The 26162-nt window shown below is 50.8% G+C and overlaps 1 protein-coding gene across 10 annotated transcripts in view; it reads right to left on the bottom strand.

Moving 5' to 3' along the window:
- Cdh23 (cadherin related 23) overlaps positions 1-26162 on the bottom strand; it is a 374671-nt gene that overhangs the window by 11187 nt on the left and 337322 nt on the right. For 8 of the 10 annotated variants that reach the window (XM_063238627.1, XM_063238629.1, XM_063238628.1 and 5 more), the window contains 15 exons: positions 23916-24137; positions 23542-23661; positions 22703-22883; positions 13321-13454; positions 12818-13027; positions 11886-11993; positions 11221-11323; positions 10349-10474; positions 9497-9700; positions 6746-7204; positions 3760-3876; positions 2610-2834; positions 1921-2090; positions 1610-1747; positions 594-713 (listed from right to left, as the gene is read on the bottom strand). In XM_063238627.1, coding sequence (XP_063094697.1) covers positions 594-713; positions 1610-1747; positions 1921-2090; positions 2610-2834; positions 3760-3876; positions 6746-7204; positions 9497-9700; positions 10349-10474; positions 11221-11323; positions 11886-11993; positions 12818-13027; positions 13321-13454; positions 22703-22883; positions 23542-23661; positions 23916-24137 — 2637 coding nt within the window. Of the gene's footprint in view, positions 1-593; positions 714-1609; positions 1748-1920; positions 2091-2609; positions 2835-3759; positions 3877-5073; positions 5308-6745; positions 7205-9496; positions 9701-10348; positions 10475-11220; positions 11324-11885; positions 11994-12817; positions 13028-13320; positions 13455-19727; positions 19911-22702; positions 22884-23541; positions 23662-23915; positions 24138-26162 lie in introns of those variants that run through there. The other 2 variants (XM_063238641.1, XM_063238633.1) reach the window with 2 other exon arrangements.

The raw sequence follows: 26162 nt of genomic DNA, 5'->3' as shown, positions 1-26162 counted from the left end.
TTTGCTTTTTTTGGAGACAGTGTCTTGCTATGCAGCCTGAGACTGACCTAAATTCACTATGTAGCCCCAGCTGGCTTCAAACTTACAGGGATCCTCCTGCCTCAGTCTCCTGAGTGCCAGGATGACAGGTATGTGCCACCATGGTTGGCTTTGGCATTTTGGGTAGAAAAGAGCTCAGACAGTGAGACGCTGGCCTCAGAGTCACAGTGTGGACACCAGAACTGGACTGGAAAGGGGGCTGGAGTTTGAGCTCTCATTAATATCCTTGAGTGATAAAGGCAACAGTTTTATAATTGTGCTTGGTTGCTAGACTGTTCCTTCTGGTAAGATACTCTGCAGACACTGGGGCACACAGAGCACCAGGCTTTACCTGCATCACACCCAGGGGTGTTTAGCTGCCTGCGCAGCAGTGTGGCACAAAGAGAGTCCTCCCAGAACCCCTTTCTTCCTAAGTCGCAGCCACTATATCCCATCCAGGCAGCCTCTTGGTCTCTCCTTCTTGCCAGCACATCTCCGAGGGGACTCGGTGGCTGTTTCTGTTCACAGCGGTCCCCCCTACAGTGCTGCTTACTGCCCCAGGCTGCACCCCTCACCTGCACTGAGTTCTCCCGACGGTTACTGGCCACATCCCCAGGGTTGTCTTTGGCCAAGGCGGTCAGGATATAGTGATCCTTCTTCTCTCGATCCAGAGAGGACAGCACATAGATGTCACCCTAGTGAGGGAGGGGGGCTTCAGGTCCATCACCCAGTCAAGACATTTATTGAGCATTGATCAGGACCAAGCACTGTTTGGGGCTCTGGAGATACAGTGCTGAACAAAAGCCCCTGCCCCTAGTCAGTTCAGTGGACCTCCGTGGCAGCCCCATTCTAGTGGTTCTTGCATTCACTAACCAGTCTACCTAAGATGGGTAACCAGCTCGGGCTTGTGCCAACCACCTGGCCAGAGCTGCCACAGAGCAAGTGTTCCAAACACTGTCCCCAGTGCTGAGCCAGGAGCCACATCTGCCTGCTCACTCCAGGCAGGAGTTAACTCCCCTGGAGGGGCAGAATGTAAGGGGAGATGGACAGATGGGCAGTGGGAAGGGAAGCGCAGTTCCAGCTGCAACCAACAGGGGGTGCCCTGCCTAGGGGCTGCCCCAGGCCTCTGTGCCCCCGTGCTGCAAACAGCAATTAGATGTTTGAAGCTATGGTCCATCTTTTCTCCTGAACTCTTGCTCCCCCAGACCTGAAACTCACTGGAACACAGGGATCTGCCTTTTGGGGCATCTTCCCTCTCTCAGCAGTGAGTGTAGGGGTGTGCATACAGTAGGTACCCAAATGTGTCCATTTTCTGCACATCTCTTTCTTGACAGTCTCAAAAAATTACTTGGTCATCAAATGACACATTGCAGAAATTTTTGTCTCATCAAGACTTTGGTCACTTCCTCCTATATCTGCTAGGACAGGAAGGCCACAGTCTACAAGATGTCCGGGGTTCCAAGAAGGGCGTTGGCTGACTTGGCTGAAGCACCTCTGAGGCCAGATGTCCAGTTGGGGAACCCAGGACCAGTGTGATGTGGAAAAATACTTGGGGGTATTTTCACACCCCGTGCCGTCCATCACCACTTACCGTAATGGGATTGATGGCAAACTTGCCCTCCCCGTCCCCGAGGCTGTACTCGATGAGGGCGAAGTTGCCTGAGTCCGCATCAGTGGCAGTGACCGTCAGGATGACAGTGCCCACAGGCACATCTTCTAAGATAGCCTCCTGGAGAGAGAGAAAAAGGGCGGCCCATGGTCAGCCCCTGAGGCCACACCTTGCCACAAGGGCTTGCTGACACGGTGAACCAGGCACTGCGGGGGCTTAGGGGCTATTAGGCAGGTGTGGAACATGCAAAGACCTCAAGGAACAGGCCAGGTCCTACCCAGCCTGCCACCCACCTGGTAGAAGGGCTGGTCAAAGATGGGGTTGTTGTCATTGACGTCCACAATCTCCAGGTAGACGGGGATCTCAGCTGCCCGGGGTGGGGAACCATTGTCTGAGGCCCTCACGGTAAAGTTGAGCCAATGGACCTCCTCATAGTCCACCGTCTGGTTGGCAATGACCTTTCCTGAAACACAGAGGCATCCGCCACCATTTTGGTCACTCTCATTCATGGTGGCTCTACAAAGCATGAGGAAAAAGATCTGGAGCACTGAGAGGCAGGTGAGGCCTCTAAGGAGGTGAGCAGGCAGCAGTGGCCCGTGAAAGGCCAGAGGCTGAGCAGAACTGGCATGTGGGTGTTCTCCTCAGAGGGAGGAGAGAAGGTGTCCACAGCACACCCCTCCACACCTCCTCTTCACCCTTCCGTGGTTTTCCTGCTCCCAAGGGATACCCGCCCAATGGTAGGGGCCTGGGATGGTAGCCAGGGCCCAGCAAACACCTCAGGGGTTTCCATCCCAAACAGGACAGGGTGCCCCACCCTTTCCTCTGCTTTGTGTATCTGGCAGTGAATGGCACACTGACCATCTTGCATCCAGCACAGCCTGCCGAGGGGCAAGCCAGAGGCAGGAAGCCAGCCACGGCCCTGCCCAGAGGCTAAGCAGGTGGATATACATCCCGACCCTCCTCTGGCAGATTTCCCCGCTACCTGCTGAGGGGTCTTCCAGCTGGACGTAGCCAGGGGGCACGAGATCCAGCAGGCTGTAGGTGATCAGCCCATTCAGACCCTTGTCGGGGTCCACAGCAGCCACGGCGATAAGCGTGGTGCCCGGAGTGGCCCCCTCCAGAATCTGCTCTGTGTAGTAGGTGATCCCGAAGGGTTTGAACTGGGGCGTGTTGTCATTGACATCCAGGATGTTGACTGTCAGCTTGGCTGCAGGGCAGGCAAGGGTGAAGTTCAGCACCGGAGGTGTGGTGGCGCTGGGGGGAGCGTGTCATGGCCTCCCTGGGACTGCATGAGGACTGACTCACACTGCTGGGCTGGTCACTGCCCCTTCCACAAGGGGATGCGGCCTGGGCCCTAGCAGCTGGCTGGGAGCCTTGGCTCCTCACTGCTAGATGGGAGACCTTTTCCAAGACTTGGCCTGCTGCAGCCCATCTGCCTGGTCCCTGTCACACAGCCAACCTGGCCTGGGGACACGCATGCAATGACAGTGTCTGCCCTTCCCTCCAGAAGACTAGGGCTTCTGAATTGTGAAGGTAAGTGCTGATACCCGCCAGGCCAACTCCTTACCACAGCCGCTGTTCTTGCCCATGGCAGAGGTCCTGGAGGTCACCCGCTCCCTGCTGACCCCTCTCCACCCCCAGCACGCCTGCCAGTGCACCCCACGCTGCAGACAGATGCAGCACCTGCCAGGCTCTCCTCGATCATAGTGCCTCACCCCACGGAGCCAGCACCTGTGGTCTTGAGTCACCTTTTCTCGTTCTCTGCTGACCCATAGCTTCCTCTCAGATCATGATTCCTGTCACATCCCGGTTCCTGTCACAACCTGGTTATCAGATCTGACAGCTGGATTCTGACCTAAGTCTCTGTCAGCTCATCCTTTCTCAGTCCCTTCTAGGCTTTCCTGAGCCCTTTTCCTACTCAGAGCCTTGAGGCTCCAGTGACACATAACTTGAGAGACACTGCCACCCAACCCCGCAGTGCCTGCTCCCTTCCATGTCCCTGTTTGGTCTGATTCCCTGCAGCCCTTGCGGCTGAGTCTTGCACTGCACTGCTGGGGCCAGGCCTGAGTGTGCTTCAGACCCACCCCCTGGCTCCCAGTGACCAATGAAAAACTGGCATAGGAGACCCTTACCATTTGGCACGCTGACAGAGCGCTCTGGTAGGTCGCTGGCATTGTCAGTCACTGACAGTGTGACCTCATAGGTGGCAACTAACTCCCGGTTCAGGGGGGACTTCACCATTACCGACCCTGTGGACCAAGCAGGTCAGCTTCAGCTTGAGGGGAAACTCCTAAAATCTGGGCCTCCCAAGTTGCTCCTAGCCTAGCCTCCCGATCCCTACAGAAGGCAACAGTCCTCCATGGACCCTGGGATTTGTGTCTGGGATGGGCCACAGCCACTGGCACACTGTTTACTAGCTGGTGATCCCAGGTGAGAGCTTTAACCCCTACCTTTCAATTTCCTCCTGTGTAAAAGAGGAATTAGAGTACTTATCCTGTAGGGCTACTTGGAGGACTAGAAAATTTAAGTGAATTCCACTTATGCAGTGCCTAAGAGGGTGCCTGGCAGAAAGATGATGCTTTGTAATTTTGTTTACAAAATGCTTATATTCCAAGCCAAGTGCAAGGGTGCATACCTGTAATCTGAGCACTGAGGGAGGCTGAGGCAGGAGGATTACAAGTCTGAGTCCTTCCTGGGCAACTTAGTGACCCTAAGAACTGGTAATATTTTGATCCCAGCACAAAAACCAACCAACCAAAGGAAATCATGTATTCCACAGCAGGTAGATGTCTTTTGCATTACTGAATTGTCCACTTAAAAATGGTGAAGATGGTAAATTTTATGTGTATTTCATCACAAATTTATTTATTATTTGTCTTTTTGAGACAGAGTCTCACTATGCAGTTCAGGCTGGCCTTGGGCTCACTTTGTAGTCCAGGCTGGTCTTGAACTGACCATGATCCTCCTGCCTCAGCCTCCCGAGTGCTGGCATTACAGGCTTTCACCCCAACTTTAAAACTTGCTTATGTTCTAGTGAGATCAAGTATAAAGGAAGGTCTGGCAGCTGAAAAGCCCTGAGGGTTTCCCTGAAGGCGGCACCGCGGTGGGTTGGGCTGGACACTTGTGGTCTAACGACGTAGGTCTAAAAGTGTACACTTTTTCTCAGATAAGTGGACAGGACCGACAGCAGGACAGGGATGTACCAGGTAGCACCATCAAGCAGTTACTTCTCTCCTACCCAGCACCTCCCAGGGTCTGCTGGCCTGGCCGGACAGACCATTTTGCCCTCATCTCGGGGATGGGGTCTTCTTTCTGCCTGCTGAGGGCCTTGGCCTCATTTGTCCTAGGGTGGCCCCTCCTCTCTGTCTCAGGACTCTTCCCCCTGGCAGATTCCCCTGCTGGGGTCTGTCCTCCGTGGGTCCCCCGGCCGTGGGGCGGTCACTTACCCTGGGCCGCTGCCTCCTCCTCCTCCTCCTCCTCTTCCTACTCTCGCTCCCTGTCCCCCAGGCTGGGGAGCGAGGATGGGGAGAGGGCAGCTGCGTTCAGTCTGCAAAGGCTGGGCCAAGGCCTGGGCCCCGGGCCCCACGGGACCGACGGGAGGGTGGGGGATGTGGTGGGCATGGAGAAGGCAATGGGTGAAGCAGAGAAAAGATGAGGTGGGAAGTGACAGAAACAGAGCTCAAACCTGCGGGCCTGCCAGCCGTGAGGAAGAGAGAAGAGGGTTAGCACTGGTTAGTGTGGGCCCGGCGGGCGGGGATCAGGGCAGGGGCGTGGGGTGGAGGGGAGGACGGGGTGGGGGACCTGGGAGAGCCCGGGAGGGGAGACCTCAGAGGCGAGGCTCTGGGCAGAGGAAAGGGGAGGCAGGGAGGAGGGAGAGCCCGAGGAAGAGGGCAGAGAAGACACTGGAAAGAAAAACACGGAGAAGAGAGTCAGTGGAGGGCTGAGGACAGAAAGGGGCAGCAGGCCTGGGGCGCCGGGGCAGCTCTCCATGGTCCTGACAGCCCGCGCCGCCAGGATGGAGGCTGTCCACCTTGGCCAGGGCGGGGCTTTCCTGCCTCTTTTTGCAGATGAGTTAATGGCACCCTTTGGTTCCTGACATGCTGGGGCCATTGACATCTCTCACATAGCCACCCCTTCACCCTTCAGGCAGGTGGCCCCGCGGAGTGCACCCTCCACTCCCAGCCTCCTGGGGTGGACCCCTGCATGGCCTCCAGCTCCCAGCACCAGCGTGAGCCTGCAGTAAATGTGCCCTCCGGCCCTAGTAGTGCCAAGAATTTCTTCGTGACATATGCTAGGAGGTAGAATTGCGGGTCCTGAGGTCTGCGTGCTCTTTGTACTGGGTTGCTGTCTGATGGGGGAACCAGTCTCAACTCTACAGGAAGCAGGAGAGTTCTAATGTCCCCCCAATTTCGCCAGTACTAACATTTTCCGGGATCCTAATGTCTATCAGTGCACACATAGAAATCTGGCATTGCAGTGCTGTTTTATCTCGCATTACTCTGAATAACAGTGATTCTCTAATCTGCCATAGCTTTGTTATTTTCTGTCCCTCCTTTAGGCCTTCCAGGAGGTACACCTATAAGGCCCCGTGTCCCTTCTCCTACTCCCCAGAGAAGCAGAAACACTAAACTTTTGGAAAAGTGGAAAAAAATGCTTAACATGACACTAAGATGCAAACGTCCTGAAGACTGAGCCACAGTTCTCTTTGTTCTGTGATCACATAATAAATCATTAAGAAAAAAAAAATCACCGAGGACACAGATATAAATGACAATCTAAATGGCCAGTATTCTTATAAGAAAGTGTATCATTGAACTTAGTTGTTAAAAAATGCATATTAAACAAGATGCCATTTTCCTCTAAAATTATGACCATGACACTTCTCTAACACAGAGTGTTGGTGTGACTCCTCTGTGATGCTGGGAGAGAAGAAGCCACAGAGGCCAGACAAGCTGGTCACAGGTGGAAGGACAGAAGGGACAGCTGGAGGAGCCAGGGAGAGGGGGAAGGGGAGAAGGGAGTGGTGTTGGGAGCAGCAGAGAGAGAGAGGAGGAGAGAAGGGATAAGGGGACTGGGCAGGAGGCCAGAGAAGGGGGAGGGGACAGCAGGCCCTGGTACCTGTGTTGATATTCACGGCAAAGGCATCCTCCTGGCCAGGCACCAGGCGGTCAGTATCATCCTTGGCCACGATGCTGATGATGTGGTACTCCAGCTTTGGGTTGAGGTCAAGGTCAATGGCAGTGACGTTGGCAATGACAGTGCCTGGCTCTGCCGACTCCAGCACGCTCACGGTCTGGATAGGGTTGAGGAACTCGGGGCGAGAGTCATTGATGTCATCAATCAGGATGGTGACAATGGCTGTGCCCGACAGGGGGACAGTCGCCCGGTCAGTGGCCACCACTGTGAGTCTGTAAGAGTCCTGCTCCTCCCTGTCAATGGTGGCATTGCCAACGCGGATGACCCCGGTGACCGGATGGATGAGGAAGCGGTCCTGAGCCCCAGCTTCTATTCGGTAGACCAGCTCTCCGTTGAGGCCACTGTCCTCGTCCGTGGCCATGACTTGAAGGACTGAGAATCCTGCAGGGGAGGATTGGGGAGCAGCTGAGCATGGAATCTTCCAGGAAGATCCCACCAACACCCCTTTGCTGGCAGGCACCCTTCCCGCCACAGCTTTGCCACAATGCCTGTGTTTGCCATTGGAGAGCAAATGGTATTAGATTTTACATTTTTTGTTAAACAATATTTATCTATTTACTTATTTTTATCTTTTGGTCTTTTTGAGACAGGGTCTCTCTGTGCAGTTCAGGCTGGCCTTGAGCTCACTTTGTAGCCCAGGCTGGTCTCTAATTCACAACGATCTTCTTGTCTCAGCCTCCCGAGTGCTGGGATTACAGGCATGAGCCACCATGCCTGGCTATAAACAATATTTTAGAATTTAAAGGGTAGTTGGATCTTTTGAAAATTATCTTTGGTCTTTGTCCATTTTTCTGTCCATTTATACAAATAACTGTATCTAACGATGATAACCGCTGTTGTTTGGATGAATGTTCTCAAAAGGCCCATACAGCAAAGGTTTGGTCCCCAGGTGCCCTGCAGAGCTGGCAGGAGCTTTCAGAGGTGGAGACTAGTTCAAAGTCTTCTGATCACAAGGGCTTTCTCTTGAATGTGCTCTTGAGACCCCAGCCCATCTGCTCTTTCTGCTTCCTGGCCAGCACAAGGTGAGTGGCTTGTTCCATGCCATAATATACTGCTTCTCCACAGCCCAGAAGCAGTGTGGAGGGGTAAAATGATGGTAAACTAAACCCTCCAAAACCATGAGCCAAAAATAAATCTTTCTTCTTAAATTGATTGTCCCAGGTATTTTATTACAGCAATAGAAAACTGCCTCATACAACGATTTATAGCAAATATTTTGTTTTCAGTTTGTTGTTCATATTTCAGTATTGTTTACAGCTTTTGAAGTAGATGTGAAGAAGTTTTAACTTTTTTAAAGTGCTAGGGATGGAGCCTAGAGCTTCAAGCATGCTAAACACATGCTGAAACAGCTCCCATTTTATGCATTAAAATGTAAGTTTTTGAGTTCTTTTCTTTATGTTTGGACCCTTCTTATCTAGAAAACAGATAAGAACATTTACCTGATTTTCTGCTTTCATTTTTCAGCATTTTCTACCCCTCTTTTTTTTTTTGTCTTTTTTGAGATGGGGTCATATGCAGTTCAGGCTGGCCTTGAGCTCACTTTGTAGCCCAGGCTGGTCTCGAACTCCCAACGATCCTCCCACCTTAGCCTCCCGAGTGCTGGGATTACAGGCTCGAGCCACCATGCCCAGCTCAAGCATTTTCTACTCTTGTAGATTTTTTTTTTTTGGTACTGGGAATCAAACTCATGACCTCCTGCTTGGCAGGCAGGTACTGTGCCACCGAGCTAAGTCCCCGGCCCCCTAGATTTCCTTCAGAATCTTTGAGTTTTATTCTGGTGTCTAATGTAGGGTGAGAATCTATCCTAAATATTAGACCCTATATCAGACTGCTTGCCAGTTGTATAATAATAATCTAATCTAATAGATTAGATTAGTTTTTTTTTTTTTTTTGCTTTCTAAATAGCTCTAATTGGTTTTCCATCACATTCTTTACCTGTATTTTGATAGGCCACTTTCTCCAGTCTTGTTTTTATATAGCATGGTTTTAATCATCATACCTCTGTAATACATTATGATATATGGTGAGGAAAATCTGGCTTTATTATACTTATGTTCTCAACGTTTTCTTTTTTTGTTTTGTTTTGGTACCGGGAATCAAACTCATGACCTTGCATTTGCCAGGCAGGCACTTAGGTCGCTGAGCTAACTCCCTGGCCCCATTTTCTTATTCTTCAAGGTGATTTTCAGAATCAAATTTACCCCGCCCACACAATTAAATTTTAACTATGATGAAAAGTATGTTGGCCCGATTTTGATTTTGAAATAAACCATCTAGGGACATGGTTGGAACTGTTTTTTTTTTTTTTTTTTTTGTCTTTTTTGTTTTAAAGGCAGGATCAGGCTATGTAGTTCAGGCCTTGAACTCATTATGCAGCCCAGCCTGGCCTCAAACTCACGGTGACCCTCCTGCCTCAGCTTTCCAAGCTCTGGGATGGCAGGCCTGTGCCCCCACACTTGGGTTCGGAACATTCTTAAATGTCTTGTTGGACACACAATAAACCATGGCCTACAAGGCAGTGGTGCTGGGTCACCTGATTCTTACCCCCGGGGTCTCCCCATTCACCTTGCTGTCAGTCTTATTCCCCAGAAATGAGTTCTACGTCCATCTAGACTCCCAGTGACCTCTGACCACCAACCACTGCCTGGTGGAGCGAGGGACCCGACTCATTACCTGGAGGGCAGTTCTCCAGCAGGTGGACGGTGAGGACGGCGGGGCTAAAGGTGGGCGAGTTGTCGTTATCGTCCAGGATGGTGACCAGCAGTTGGGCTGTGCCATTGAGCTGCCCGATGTCCTCAGCCAGCAGCAGCAGCTCCAGGATGGGGGGTGAGAAAGCCTCCCGGTCAATGATGACTCCTGACCTGACAGTCACCACGCCTGGCACCCGTGTCACCAGCCGGGGAGGGAGGGGGATAAAGGGAAAGAGGGGCAGGGGAGGTGTGGGAGCCAGCAGGTGGAGAGAGACAAGGGCGGGGTAGGATGGGTTTGGAGAGGAAAGGGGCAGAGAATGTTACACAGTGACTTTCTTTTCCAAGGGTTCAGCCACCCTGCTTTGGGGGGCCTGCGTGTCCCTGTAGATGTCCCTGCATGGCTGTCCTCGGCAGCCCTCTAGAGTCCTACCTGGCAATGGTGCCCAGGGTGAGGGTTGCCCTGTGCATCAGTGGCTGTGCCTCCCTGTTGCCACCAGCCACTGGATGTGACCTGGTCTCTGGGGAGCTGCTGGTCTGATCGGAGGACAGGAAGTTTCTCTGGCTACTTCTGAGGGACCAGTGGCCTGAGTCTCTGGCCCAGGCCTGGGAAAGGGGTGAGGGCTCTGCCTCTGCTGAGAGATGGCGCCTTAGTCAGTCCTTTGCATCCTCTCCTAGCTTTCTTTTGGCTCCGCCCACCTCCTGGGGGCTGCAGTGTGGGGATGTGGGCTGCAGGAACTGGGCTCTCCAGCACCAAGGAGGAAGCTCTGGATCTAGTAGTGGTACCCAGTATACCCCGAGCTGGCCTTGAGGAGCTAGTGTGGTGCAGAGGCCTCACCTGTGCTGTTGTCGATATCAAAGAGGCCGCTGTGGATGCCCAGCAGCTGGTAGGTGACCACAGCGTATACATCCTCATCTGCATCCAGGGCCAGGATGGGCCCATTGAGCACCGTGAGGGGGGTCCCTGGGCCAGGAGGAGAAGCGTCACTCCAGGCCAACCCGCTCCCACCCTCCCCCCTCCCCAGCCCGACCCCGTGAGCCATGGCTGACGATGGATGAGAGGGGAGGGAGGTGAGGCGGACGGGGTGGGGAGGCTCCAGGTGGGCCTGCGGCAGCCTTGGCAGACTGAACGCAGATGCCTGGGGAGAGGCCTCAGAGCCCTACTGGGAGAAAACACAGAGTGGTGAACAAGGCCCTGGGTTGCCAGAGCCACATGTGCTTCCCAGCAGCCTCTGAGGCTGGCCACTCCCCGGGAGGGGCTGGGCTCCCTGACACCTGCTCCGAATCTCAGCTCATCTCTGATTCTGATCCAAGCTGTGGGTACCGGGAGGGGGGCGGTAAAGGGCAGATCCTGATTAGTGCACATGTGTGGGGCGAGGGCTACACTGGCGGATCTAAAGCCCCCTGTCTCCCATCCGCAGAGCCTCCAGCCCTGGAAGAGCAGGGCTGTTCTCACACCTCTCTGGGGGGTCAGTGACCACAACCATCACCTCTCTCAACCAGAACTGCGGCCTCTTTAGTGGTCCCTAAGAGGCCGGGCAGCCCCAGCCCCCCAGCCCTCTGAGCTGCCCCCATCTCCCCTCTGACACCCTCTGCACCCACTGGAATCTGTGTCTAGCTGTGGCACTGAGTACATGGGACAGTCTCAGCACCTGAGGTCCTGGTGGCCGTTGGCCGTGGCAGGAGCCCTTGGGCGGGCCCAGCACCTACCTGCAGGAGAGTTCTCCATCACCTCTGCCTGGTAGGTGCCCTCTGTGAAGAGGGGGTGGTTGTCATTCTCATCCACAAGAGAGACCACCAGCAAGTCAAAATCCTGTGGCGGTAGGACAGGAGCAAGGTTATAGGCCCTGCTCCAGCAAAGGGAGGCAGGACAGTGGGACATCGAGGTCAGCCATCAAGAATACCACACTGGGAGTCCAGAGACTTGGGTTCAAGCCCTTGTTCTGCTAGCAGCTTACTAGGTGACCCTGGGCAAGTCATTCCCCCTGTCTGGGCCTCAGTTTTCCTTTCCAGCAAATGGGCACTCTAGAGTGGAGGAGTGGTAGAGGAATAGTGAAGGTCCCAGTATCAATCTCCTTTTTGGTAAGGGAAGACTTCTGGCAGGAAAGTAGGTTTGTATCCAGGACCTCAAAGTCTCATGCTGGGGTGAAGTTCACTCATAGGACTGCACTTCATGCCTCTCAGACCAACGCACCTCCCCGGGGCCCAACACACAGAGAAGGAGAGGACACACACAGCTGCAAGGCCAGTGAGTCCCCAAGTCTCCCTGTAGCTCCAAAGCCTGTGCATCTCAGCCCTGCCCCCCACAGGAAGGGTGGTGTGCTCCCTCTGGATGCTCAGCCCCTCTACCACACCCATAGCACCCCCAGCCTCACCCTCCTGGCTATGCGTGGGTTCTCTGGGTTGTCCTTCACAGAAATGGTCAGTTTGTACTCCGGGATCCGCTCGCGGTCCAGGGGCCGGTTCACAGTGACGATCCCTGTCTGCGATGGGCAGGGCTGGTGAGCTGAGCAGCCACTTTGGGCTCTGGCCCACAGATGCCCAACTGGCCCACCTGTAGCTCTGGGGCGGATGTGAGTTCCCTCCCTAATGCACCTAAGCGATGGTTCAGTTGGCCCAGTGGGCAGCAGGCTCTTGCAGGGGGAACCACTGATGCCCAGGACTGCCTCCAAGGGTGGGCTCTTTGGAGATGCCCTGGTGTCAGCAGCCTATGGACACTCCAAGAGGCCTGGCAAGGGCTTCCAGGTGTCTTGGTACAACCCAAGTGGCCCCAGAGGGGCAGGCCCCATCTCTGCATGTGATGAGCCCAGGCCAGCTCTAGGTGGATACCAGAGATAGCTACACCTACACTGAACGCATTTGTAAAAGGCCACTCATTGGGAGCGGCACTGACTGACCAAACCTATGTGGAATTTAAACACAGTAACTGTGCTTTGGTTGGCTGCAGGAGGACCCAGAGCCAATAAACCAATTCTACTAAAACCCAATGACTGGCTGGTTGACCAAGCTGCAGCCTCTTACGTTGCTCTTCAATTACTGATGGGTCGGGTTGTTGGCAGGAATTCCCAGGCCTGCTGTCTCGTTAGGGGCTACCCCGTGTGTGAACCTTTCTGTTTTGTTTTTCGTCATGCAAACTCAGCTTGATACAACTGGGCTAAGGAATTCCCCCTTTCACACGGGTCACTGGGGAAACCAAGATTCCCTGCCTGTCCATGGCTTCCTGGTCCCGGTAGAAGAAGAGGAAGCAGGGCCACCAAAAGCCTCCTCTTGGGAGGAAGACTGCCTGGGTCCCAGTGGCCCGGCATACCGTGGCGTTGATGCGGAAGGCCCGCTCCCGGTTGCCTGCAGTGATGTTGAAAGTGAGGAGCGCATTGCATCCGCTGTCAGCATCACTGGCCAGAACGTGGGCGACAAAGCTGGAGACGGGGCTGTTCTCACTGATGGTGATGTTCATGGGCAGGTTCAGCAGCACCGGGTCATTGTCATTGATGTCCAGCACCCGGATCCCCACCAGCATCTGGGGTCAGGCAGGGGAGAGACAGGCAGAAAGCCAGGGAATGGACAAGGCCACCAAGGAGGAGGTGACAGGGGACGGAGCAGAGGAGCAAACGGATGGTGACCAGGGAGGGACAGAAAGAGGAAGATTAAGGTCAAATTAGAGGTTAGACGGTGAGGCTGAGGTGGGGAGAACATGGTGTGGGAGCCCAAGACTTCTGCAGAGCCCTGGACCCAAGGCTTCTCTGGGCACAGGGGCATCAGTGCTTGCAGGGGGTCTCTATGGAGAGCACAGGGGCACAGGGTGCTACTCACTGTGGAGCTGAGTGGGGGCACCCCCCGGTCACGGGCACAGATGGTCAGGTTGTAGAAGGCGATGGTCTCCCGGTCCAGCTCCACATCCTTCCGTACCCGCAGCACCCCTTCCACAGGGGAGATCAGGAACTCCCCTGGGAGTCACCCGGAGAAGCTCAGTTAGCAGGGCAGACCAGGTGACACGGACAGCCCAGCCTCTCCCCGCCTCTAGCTGGCCTTCCTGCCAGCCGAGGACAATGGGCTTTGGTGGGCAGCTCCTCTAGTGCCACTGGCTTCAGTTCCTCACAAGCAGTGGGGAGGGAGGAAACAGAGAAGCCCTTGGGGTACAGGCGGGTGCTGGTGCTCCTGCCCCAATGTATCTGCAGTGCCAGGCAGATCAGTGCCCAGCTCCAGCCTGCACAGGCCCAAGAGTGACCCAGCTGAGATGGCGACACTGAAAAGCACGAGCCCTTTCTGTACATGAATGCTCTTCCTGACCCCTGGCCAGCGTGGGCTGACGAAGGCATCGGGCACTGTGTAAGTTTCCTTCTGGCTCTGACGCTGTGGCTTGTGAGAAAGGGCCCACGGAAAGGGCAAAGCCACTACCAAGGAATGTGGGCGCCAGGGGGCAAGGGGACAGAGTGAGGAGTGCTCCATTCAGCCCCCAGGTGGAGCCACAGCTGGGCATACAGAGGGTCTCCTGGGCTCGTGGTGACCTGGACTTTCTGCCCCTGAGGCCACACAGCTCCTGCCTGGTCCCCAGCTCGGTCCTCACCTTGGGTCAGGCTTAGGGACAAATGTCAGCATGTAAGACTTGGGATTCTCAGACTGTGACCTATCTAATCCTCGGGTCCTTTGGAAAATGAAGCAGGGGTCTAGAGAAGGGTGACCACTTGTCCACGCTTCACAGAAAGGCAATGGCAGATTCAGAATCCGAACCCTGAGCTCTGGGCCTTGGCCCACTGCATCCTCTGGACTAGTTAGGGGTGGGGAGCCAGGGCTAGGGCTCTAGTGAAACAGGGGAAAGTTACTTTCTTCATCTTCCCTCCTTGTGTTTGTGGGGTTTTTGTTTGTTTGTTTGGCTGGGTTTTTTTTGGTATCTGGGATCAAACTCACCATCTTGTACTTGCCAGGCAGGTACTTATGCCACTGAGCTAAATCCCTGGCCCTTTTTTTGTCTTTTGTTTTTGTTTTTCTGTTGTTGTTTTGTTTTTTGATTTTTTGTTCTTTTTGCTTGCTTGCTTTGATTTTTTTAGTGTGTGTGTTATGTTTTCTTTTGTTTTTGAAACAGGGTTTCAAAAAAAAAAAAAAAGAAACAGGGTTTCGCTAAGTAGTTCAGGCTGGTCTTGAACTCACTTTGCAACCCAGGGTGGCCTTGAGCTCACAGTGACCCTCCTGCCTCAGCCTCTTAAGTACTGGGATTATGGGCGGATGCCACCACACCCAGATCCTTCAGCTTTCCACTTGACACAGGGGAGCAGACTGGAGTGGGCACCGACTTGCTCACCGGCATACAGCACACGAGCTGAGCAAAGGCTCGCCTCTGAACATCCCACTGTCCCTGCCCACTCCTGCCACTCTCCTTGGCACACATGGCCCCTGCTGCCCGCTTGCAGCTGGGATTTCCCACAGCCCCTTCCACCCCTGTCCTCCCCTGGGCCCCACATGTCCTTCCTTGCCTGGAGGGGTGGAAGCTGCATGGAGCAGGATTTCCTGAACCCCTGATGCTCCAAGGACTCCAAAGAACTGGGGATTCCCTTTCCAAGGGTTTTCCACCCTTAGAAGTCCTGGCCTCGTGTGGGCAGATGGCTTCCTGCTCTCTCTCCAGGGCCAAGGAGGGACACAATCACTGTCCCTCAGGCTCAGGGGAGCAGGCCTTGGAGGCTGGTCCTGGGCTGTACAAAGTTGGTCCCCAGATCAGGGTGGCAGGCAGGCCAAAGGCGCCGCACCACAGATGACCCTGCTCGGCAGCCAGCTGGGGCCGGGACTTCCCATCCCCACACCTGGAGATGGGAGCAAGAGCCTGGGCGTCCTGCCTGGCCCTGGGCCTTGCCTTGATGCTCCGATCTGGAAAATGGCCATGAGATACCCCAGGGAGCCACTGGAATAGTGGGGGCACCTCACACCCCCACAGACTGCAAGGCTAGGTGCAGAAAACCCAGACTCGCTGGACTTTAAAACTGCAGGTCCTGGAAGGAAATCACTCATTCAAAAAGACAAAGAATGCTTTTTTCCTGGCTTTAGACTTGTTTTCTTTCTTTTTTTTTTTTTCCTCTTTCCTCTTCTTCACTGATTTATTGAGGTCTGGGGAATTTTCCTTTATCCTTTATTTCTTATCCTACTCCCCTCCCCCTTTTGAGACAGTCTCACTCTATCGTTCAGGCTGGGCTTGAATTCACTGTGTAGCTAGCCCAGGTTGGCCTCAAACTTGTGGAGATCCTCCTGCTTCAGCCTCCTGAGAGTGCTGGGGTTACAGGCATTCTCCACATTATTTCTTTTTTCTTCCCTTTTAAAACATCTATTTTTTAAAATCTTTATCTAATTCTATAAATATCCTTTCACTCCTTAACCAGATCTTTTGCCTCACTTTGTTCTCATCTACCACTGTTAATTTTTTTCTTCTTGTATTCTCTCATCCTCAACCCTCCCATATCTTTACTATAACCATTAAGCTTTATTAATATTTACATAATTAACTCTGTTACTACTATGGAATTCTTCTCTGTCATTTATTGAGGTATTATTTTCCATCACTGATGAAAGTATAGTTATTGAATTTAGTAGATATTTGTTGTATGTCAATATTTGCTTTGTCTTAGGATTTATATTATAAACACAGATTTATTTCCTAAGGTTAAGGACGGCACATTATTGGTCCTTATGGCATGTCAATATCCAGTTTGTCTTGGATGATACTACTGTTGCTGATATATTTGATATTTCTGAGGTCACACAGTTGTTGGTATTGCAGTAATAGGTTTTCTCTGCTTGCTAATATCTGGATTACCTTTGTGATAGTAATACTGCCGTCTATTCCCAGAGAACTAGGTCCTGGGCCAATCCTTCCCTGTCAAATTAACAAAAGTGGTTGGATCTCGGATCAGAAGCAACAGACTACAGCTAGCCATACCCTGAGGGTGTTACTGAAAAGCAGACTAAAGAGCTCTCCGTATGAGCAACAAAGTTTTCCCACTAAAAGTGATTGATTAGCTAAGCACAAAACATACAAACAGAAACCAACAGAAATACGATGAAAGAAATCAACAGAGGGCCTCTCTGTTGGCCTCTCTCAGACTCTCCCAAAGTCTGTCTGTGAGGTATTGAGGGGGAGGAAAACAAAAATCACACAGTTGAATGACACAAGAGGGTAACAGGTAGAAAACAGATCAATAAGGCACTTGGCAGGCTCCCAGATGACATAGCTAATCCGAGAGTGGAGGTGATGAATAGAACCATCAGGGTGGCCCAGCCTCTCCCCACCTCTAACCAGCCTTCCTGCCAGCAGGGAACGATGGGTGTTGGTGGGTGAGTCCTCCAGTGTCTTGTAGAAAATAGTAATGAAAAGCTGGCTGAGCTAGACAACATAATATAAAACATGATGAACGATCTGTTTAGCAAAGAATTACAGTCCATGAAAATGTTTCAAATAGAAATCAAGGAGAAGCCAGGCATGGTGGCACATGCCTGTAATCCCAGCACTCAAGAGGCTGAGGCAGAAGGATTTCTGTGAGTTTGAGGCCAGCCTGAGCTACAAAGAGAAACTCTGTCTAAAAAAAAAAAAAAAGAAAGAAAGAAAAAAAGAAGTCCAGGAGATTAAAAATCATATTGAATGAATGAATGGTAGTTTAATCCCTGTAATTCCAGAATTTGGGAGCTGAGGCAGGAGGATTGCTGCAAATTCAAGGCCAGCCTGGGCTACATTGTGACATCTTGTGTCTTGGTTACATTTCTCTCGTTGCTAGGACAAAATACCTGATGCCCAGTTACTCAGAAATATTTTAAGAAGAGAACATGAAAAACGCATTCCACGGCACGTGGCACAAAGAAGACTAAAATTTATTGAAATAAGCAAACAATGAGAAGATAACACAAGGGGAGTAGAAAACTGTTTATAGAAATAGAATTTGCCAAATACTGGGAAAGAATTAAACATACAGATAAAAGAAGAATAGAGAACCTTAAAAATCCACTACTAAAAAAGACACTTTGCAGGTCACATCATCATCAAAATCCCAGAAGTCCAACACAAGGACAGCATTTTAAAGCTGCTAGAGAAGAGCAACAAATCACTAATAAAGATAAACCTGTTAAAATTACAGCAGACTTCTCCACACAAACTTGAAAGGCCAGAAAAGCTTGAGGTATTTCAAGGCCCCCAGATAGCAACTTCCAGGCCACACTGATATACCCTGCAAAAATTTCTTTCAAAAGTGACAGAGAGCTGGGTGTGGTGGCACATATTGACATACAATCCCAGCAGTTGGGAGGCTGAGGGAGGAGCATTGCTATGAGTTTGAGGCCAGCCTGGGCTACATAGAGAAGTCAAAGCCAGGCTGAACTATATAGCGCAAGACCCTGTCTCACACAAACAAACAAAACAAAACAAAACAAAAGCAACAAAAAACAACTGGTGGAGAAGTAAGATATTTGCATGACAATGAGCAATCCAAGAAATCTGTAAGTACCAAACCAGTACTACAAAGAGTCCTCAAGTATGTCTTAGAGACAAGGAAGCCAACAATACCGAAAAAGTCCAACAGAATGAATACATCAAACAGGGCCAGCAGTGAAGCAGAAAGAGGGAAAACAGAAGGAAATCAGCAACTGGAAAATAGTTTGATGACAGGAATAAGTCAACACCTTTCAGTAATAACTCTCAATGTGACTGATCTTAATTCTCCAATCAGAAGACACAGATGTGCAGAATCAATCAAGAAACAAACCCCAATGATACACGAAACACATTATAATCTGAAAAGAAATACAGATTAAAAATCAAAGGATGAAAAACAGTATTCCATGCAATGGGAACCCAGGAAAAAGCAGGAGTAGCGATCTTAATTTCAGACAAGTAGATTTCAAGCCAAAACTGATACGAGGCAAAGAAGCCAACTACTCATTGGTTAAGGGAGCATTCAGCATGAAGGGATAACAATGATAAACATACATGCACCAAACACCAGCACATCCAACTTCAAAGAACAAACACTACTGGACATAAAAAATATCAGATAAACACCAACACAGTGATAATGGGGGATCTCTCAATGCCTCATGGTCACAAATAGTTCAATTAGAAAAAAAATCAACAAAGAAATATCAGAATTGAATAAAACTTTCAAACAAATGAACTTATTAAATATCTACAGTTTTTTAACCAAACAACAGAATACTTCTCAGAACTACATGGATTTTCTCCAAAATAGCCCAAACAGGATGCTGAATTAAATGCAATTTATGCATTTAATTAAGTGCAATTTAATTAAATTATCTCATGCATACTGTCAGAAATTCATGGCAAAAGAAATCACAGAAATTGTACAAACACATGGAAATTAACGCCGCTTCAAATAATCAATGAGCCACAGTAGAAATCAAGGAACAAATTAAATGATTCCTACAACTGAATGAGAAGGCTGTATCACACACTGGAAACTATGGGATGCACCAAAAGCAGTCCTAAGAAAGGAGTTTCTATCTATGAATGCTCCATCAGAGCCTAAATAAATAACCTCATGATGCACTTAAGGTACTAGAGGAATAAGTATAATCTAAATACAAAGCTAGTACAAGGAAGGAAATTATAAACAATGGAGCAAAAATTAATGAAATTGAGACTAAAAAATTACAGAAAATCACTGGATCAAAGAGTTGGCTCTTTGAAAGAATAAATAAAATAGACAAACCCCTAGTAATCTTAGCAAACAAGGATAGAAAAGACATCAACACAATTAGAAATTAAAAAGGAAAAATCACAACATATACTGCCCAAATCCAGAAGATTATTACTAAGTACTTTGGAAATCTATTCTCTAATAAAATGGAGGACTTGGAAGAAATGGATAGATCCCTAAATACATATGAACCACCCAAGCTGAACCAGGAAGATATGAAAATACTGAATAACCCAGAATCAGGCGATGAGACTGACGAAGTAATAAGCTACCAATAAGAATAGCCCACGTCCCGATAGATTTACCACCAGATTCTGCAAGTACCTTAGGGAAGTTCCAGTGCCAAATACACCTTAAGCTCTAGTGAGATTGAAAGGGAAGGAGTACTCCTAACGTCATTCCTGGAAGCTAGCAGCACCCTGACTCCAAAATCAGAAAAGGTCACAGTAAAAAAAGAGAACTACAGGACTGTTTCTTTAATGAACAGACACAAAATTCTCAACAAGATTCTGGCAAACAAATGCAACAAATCATCAGAAAAATCATACATTATGATCAAATAGGCTTCATCTCGGGGATACAGGGATGTTCAACATACACAATTTGATAAATGTAATACGCCACATAAACAGGAGCAGGGATAAAAATCACGTGATCATCTCAACTGATGCAGGAAAAGCTTTTGACAAAATTCAGCTTCCATTCACGACAAAAACCCTGAAAAAAAAAAAAGACTTTATCTCAATCTGATAAAAAGCCACTTATGAGAAACCAACGACCAACATCGTATTGAATGGGAGAAGCTAAAATCCCATTAAAATCAGGAACAAGACATGGATGTTCAATCCTGCTCAACGTAGTTCATGAAACTAACCAAAACAATCAGGCAAGAGAAACAAATCAAAGGGAAAGAAAGAAGTGAGATTGTCATTATTGGCAGTTAACACAATGTCTTCTATAACAGGCCATAAACAATTCCATTTTTAGACTCCTAGATTTAATAATGCAATTCAGCAATGTAGAAGGCTACAAAGTCAACACACCCACATCAACAACATTCCTGTACACCATAATAAACTCATGGAGAAAGAAATTAGGGAAACACTATCTTTCACAACGCCATCAAGGTAAATTAAATGCTTAAGAATTAACCTAACCAAGGAACTGAAAGATCCCTGAAATCAAAATTACAGCATTCTCAAAAAGGAGATCAAAGAGGACATCATCAAATGGAGAGCAATTCTTGTTCCTGGGTAGGCAAAACTAATACAGTCAAATGGCCTTAGTTCCAAAACTGAAGTACAGACAATGCAATTCCAATCAAAATATCAATAACGTGCCTCACAGAACTAGAGAAAACTATCCTAAAATAAAGACGGGACCAGAGGAGACCTAGAATAGCAAAAGCAATCCTGGGTAACAAGATCAAGGCAGGAGGCATCACAATCCTGGACCTCAAGCTATGCTACAAAGCTACTATAATAAAACAGCATGATACTGGTGACAAAACACAACGCAGACAGGTGGATCAGTGCAATGGAATGGAGAATGCAGAAACAAAAACAGCTCCACGCATATCCAGCAGCCAGATCTTTGACATGGCCTAAAACCTGATGCTGGAGGAAAGATAGCCCCTTAAAATAGTTCTAGAAAAACTGGCTATCCCACTCTGAAGACTGAATTTACATAGATCTGCATCTCTCAGCATGTACTACATTAAAATAAAATGGATCAAAGATCTAAATATCAAAAAAGAAACAATCTGCTCAAGACAAAATAGGCAAAAGTCTTGAAGATACGGCAAGGATTTCCTGAACAGAACCCCAGCTGCACAAGCAATCCCAGCACCTGGGAGTCTGAGGCAGGAGAATCACGGAGAGTTTGAGGCCAGCCTCAGCTACATGGTGACTTCAGAGCCAGCCTGAACTGCATAGTGAGATCCTGCCTTAAAAAAAAAGAGTAAGAAATAATACTAACAATCAACAAACGGGATCATGTCAAAATACAAAGCTTCTGCAAGCAAAGGAATCAGCCTACAGAATGAAGAGACAACGTACAAAACGGGAAATGTTTTTTCCTGGTACTCCTTGGATAGAGAACTAATATCTAGAATATATAAAGAACACCACATATTAAACCCTCCCAAAAAACAAACGACCCAGTCAAAAAGGGGACATCTGAAAAGAACAGACGCTTCCCAGAAGAAATACAAATGGGCAGTAAACACATGAAAAAAAATGCTGCCCATCTCTGGCCATTAAGGAAACGTAAACGAAAACCACTGAGATTCCATCTCACTCCAGAAAGAATGGCTGTTACCAAGAAATCAGATAACAGGCGCTGGTGAGGCTGCCGGGATGTGGGGGCGGGAAGGAAACTCTCTAAATTGTTGGTAGGAATGTAAACCAGTATAACCGCTGTGGAAATCAGTGTGCAGAGCCTTGAAATCTAAAACTAGAAGTTCCACTCAACTCAGCTATCCCCCTCCTAGGCATCCTCCTGTAGCATCTCTCACAGTGCTGCTGATAGGATAAAGAAAATGTAATGGGTCATCTCTAGGAAAGTGGATGCCCTTGGAAACCATCATGTGCGGTGAAAGAAATCAGACCGTAAGTTTAAATACTGAAGCCTGGGTTGTCCCTTCTTCTAATGAGGTGTGGCTAACCCAGCTTTCCACAGAAGACAGTCCAGACATACAGCACCTACCGCTCAAATTCCAACAGGGATCCCGAGTGGGGGATGTGACGCACAGACGTCCTGACCTGATGCCCGCCCCAGGTTCTGGATTCCTAAGGCTGATTCTGATCAGCCAGGGAATTTGCAAGTTGGGGCTCAGCCTGGCCAACTTAGCAAGACTCTGTCTCCAGATGAAATCAGAAAGGGCTGGGGCTGTGGCTCAATGGTGGAGCACACTGACCTAGCATTTGTGAGGCCCCTGATTCGGTCCCCAGCGGGATGAATATTTCCACGTTGACAGCTCCCATATACTGTACTTTCTCCAGCCCAGATCTCTCTCTCTTGTACTCCTGACATAAAAACAACCCCTGCATGACACAGTGTGCCTCCTTTCCTGTCACACCTGTTCCAACCAAGTCCTCTACATACATTTATTTCTTTTGTAGCATGGGGGATGCAACCTAGGGCCTGGTGCATGCTAGGCAAGCTCCTAGCCTTTTTAAGAAGGTTTAAAAAGTTTTAGACTCCTTCTCACGAGGTTGCCCAGGCTAGCCAAGTTCTCTTAGCGGCTTTGAGCCATTTTCTGTCAGGTTCTCAAAGGGGCCCGTGACCCTCCGAGACTCCAATCTCTGACCCCATCCCTGTGAAGAAGGCTGGGAGAAGATGATTCCCACCACCTAGTGGGTGGGGAAACTGAGGCCCAGAGGAGGCAAAATCACACATGCTGATCTCGAGTTGTGTTAGGAGCCCTCCTCCTTCTCCTCTGACTCCCAAGTGGGTGGCCAGAGGCCTCTGGGTCCTGCCCACTGGCTGCCAGTGCAGACCCCACTCACCCAGAGGGTCGCCGTCCACCACGCTGTACTCCACCTGTCCATTGGGGCCTGAGTCCCGGTCGTGAGCCAGGAAGGTCCACACTCTGGGCCCCGGCTGTCCCTCGGTGACATCAAAGGGTCCCTCGTAGTCCCGGGGGAAGGTGGGCACATTGTCATTGATGTCATACACATTCACCAGCACCTGAAATGGCGGAGAAGCTCTGCTGGGGCCCCTTCCCAGCCAGCATGCGGTGGGCTCAGCGCACACAGACTCAGCTACTTCCTCAGCATCCACCCGCTGAGGTGGTCTTGTGCAGCTGATTCCTGGGGGGTTATGGATGCGGGGGGGGGGTGTCTTTTTTTTTTTTTTTTTGAGACAGAGTCTGAACTATGTAGTTCAGACTGGCCTCAAACTCACTGGCTGGTCTCAAATTCATGGCAATCCTCCTGCCTCAGCCTCCCAAGTGCTAGGGTTCCAGGGGTACACCACATGCCTGGGAATCCCTCTTTCACAGTGGAAGACACTGAAGCTGAGAGAGGTTATACGACTTAGCCAGATTCACACAGCCAGGTGAAAGGGCAGGGATTTGATCCTCTCCCTATTCATGAGCAGAGTTTATCCTTTTCCCATGAAGGGGAGGAAGGTGAGTGTTTTGGTCTGATTCGGTACAGCCACACAGAGAGGTACAGTGACCTCTTCAAAGTCACACTGCAAATGTGGGAGAGTTCCTGGGCCAAGGACAGACCCCCCAGACGTAGGCATTTTCCTCAGAATGTTCTTCCCCCTGCTTCTGCCCCTCCTGGAGCTGTCTGGGTCCTGTACCCCTGCCCAGCACACGGGCTGTGCCCCACCCACTCACCGTGGTGGTTGATGTGAGACGGTGGGGCAGGATGGGGCACTGGTCTGTGGCGGTGACCATCAGGGTGTAGCGGCCGTGGCTGATCTCGTAGTCCAGCTCCTTGGCAGCACTGATGATGCCCTGCAGGGACACAGAGGGGACAAGGGTAGAGCAATGGGCGGTAGGCCTGAGGCACCCTCTAACTGGCCCAGGAGGTAGAGGCCCTGGATGCCCTGGCATCACAGGGACCCAGCACGCTGTAGACGAGGGCCTTCCCACCGTGGGGACCCCAGGATTCCCAGACTCCATCTGCATTCCTCATCTCACAATGCTGCTGAGTGCCTGCCACCACCAGGATGGCCCTGTCCTCCCACACCCCACAGTCAGTCGCTCACTGTGCGCCTGCCAATCCGGAAGGTGTTGATAATGTTGCCTGTGATGATGGTGTAGACAACCGTGCCGTTGGGCCCCTCATCTGGGTCCAGCGCCTGGACGGTGACGAGGCTGGCATTGATTGTGTCTGGGCCCTCGTCCAGTGACACTTCGTAGTGAGGCTGCTGGAACTCAGGAGCATTGTCGTTCTCATCCACGATGGTCACATACACGTGGGTGGTGGCCTGAGGAGAATGGCAGGATCAGGTGCCTTGGTCAGGGGTTAGAGGGACTGAGGTAGATCAAGATGGTAAGGAGGGAAGTCACAGGCTGGTAATTGCTTAGGTCCCAGATAGCACTCATATCACCACTGCTACGTCTTTGCCTGTGGAAGACATCACTAATCAATCATGGCACTGCCAAGGTCATGTGCAGGCTTCTGATCTTCATTAGTCGGAGGTAGGTATTAAAACTGGCCCATGGGATGAACACCAGAAGTCACCCCAACCCACAGCTCAGGGCTGCTTCTCTGGCATTATGACAGTGCAGCGGGCATTGATCACTGGTGGGGGGGTCCCCAGCAAGAGCACAAGAGTGTTATCTGCAGGCAGGCAAGGGCACTACCATTTCCCACCACTCCAGAGTCACTTCCCGGCTCCCTGGACACAAGGCTGACCATCACGTAGGCTGCTGGGGTTAAGAGAAGGGTTCTCACAGAGCTGCCCCTGCAGGCCTCCTGCTCTGAGGCCAGAGTGGAGTATGGTCTTCCTCCCTCTGGCTCCTAGAGAAAGAGAAAGTCAAGCCTCGAAGGTTATTGCTGTGAGTCACCCTACCCTGCCTCAGGCTTCAGGGAAAGAGGGCTTTAGTATGCTGGCCCCACACCTTGGGCAATGCATGTCTTACTTGATGCAACCCTAGGAAACTCAGGGCTGGGCAGTGCGGTGGGGAGGAAGTAGAAGAAATCGGGGAGCTGTTCTTGGGAGGTGACCTCCGAGTCACCCAGGAGTGATCCCCCCCACTTCACCTCTGCCAAACGATGGCCAGATGGAAAGGGCATAGTGCCCCCCTGATCATAGTCGGCTGAGTACCTTCCGTGATGGAAGAATACTCATGGTCTGCCATCCAGAAAGGCACACGGGTATCCCTAGGCGGGGTCACAAGGCCAGAATCACGCTGAAGCACCTGGATTGTCCTGGCCACCTTTGACACTCGGATCCCATCCCAGTCCTTTCTGCCTCCAGGGGGGACTGGACCTGTGCAAGATCACCATGTAATAACAGGACACTCCACACTTTTCCTCTGCTGTGGTCTTTCCTCGCCTAGATCCAGGGCTGGGAGCCCCCAGAGAGCTTGTGACATGGAACAGGGCATTCACAGGCCACCCCTAATTCTTGGTTCCTAGTCTGTCCCACCAGCCCGATTCCTGACACTGCTGTGCTCTGCCTGTTCTTAGCCTGGGGTCACTGGGGAGCTCCAGATCCATAAGGGCCATCAAATCTGAGCTGGGGGACACTGGACACAGCAAGGGGAGCCCGCCCTCTCCTGTGACCCTTCGGCCCCTGTACGGCCACCTACTCTACCCCATCAGGAAGTCCTACATGCTCTTGCTTAGTGGTTTGTCTCTCCATGCCTGGCTTGTGGTAGGACCTCAGAACCATGCAGGGAGGAGCCCATGATCCCCCGAAGCTCAGGAAGACAGAAGGGCCGAATGAAAAACCAGCTGGTTGGAGCCTCAAGCCAGTATGGCAGCCAAAGGGGGTATGGACAGAGATGAATGGGGACATCCAAAGGACCAGTAATGTTGTGGAGGGGTGACCAGAATTTGGGTAGGAGGATGGGTGCCTGGGGGTGCCACAGGGCCTTGTGGCCATCATGGATGTGGGGGAGGGAGAGCTGGTGGAGAGCTGAGGGGCAGTGGGGCCTGGGGCAGAAGAGCTCAAGGGGACCTGGCGGGACACACTGCACGCACGTGTCCTGGGGCAGGGACATGTCCAACCTGCTGTGGCTGTTCCGCATGTGCGCAGACTCAAAGGGCCTCAGGCACTGAGTACACAGGCAGGCCCACTCCAGCCTGCTTAGCTCATCACCAGTGTCAGATTCATTCATTCATTCTTCATTTTTCTACAACTGGAGCTGAGCCCTGGTTGGAGAATGCAGCACACAGGCCCTACATTAAGTGGCCAAAGGCAGATACACACCATGATAATATGCTATGTTAGACGTATATCCGTTTCTTCGGTTGCACAACGATAACAAAACTCTCGAAAGCG

This window comes from Cavia porcellus, unplaced genomic scaffold, assembly GCF_034190915.1.
Source record: "Cavia porcellus strain 051 isolate PalLab524CR breed Dunkin Hartley unplaced genomic scaffold, mCavPor4.1 scaffold_28, whole genome shotgun sequence".
Taxonomy (NCBI): Eukaryota; Metazoa; Chordata; class Mammalia; order Rodentia; family Caviidae; genus Cavia; species Cavia porcellus.
This window is presented reverse-complemented; position numbering and strand designations above follow the sequence as displayed.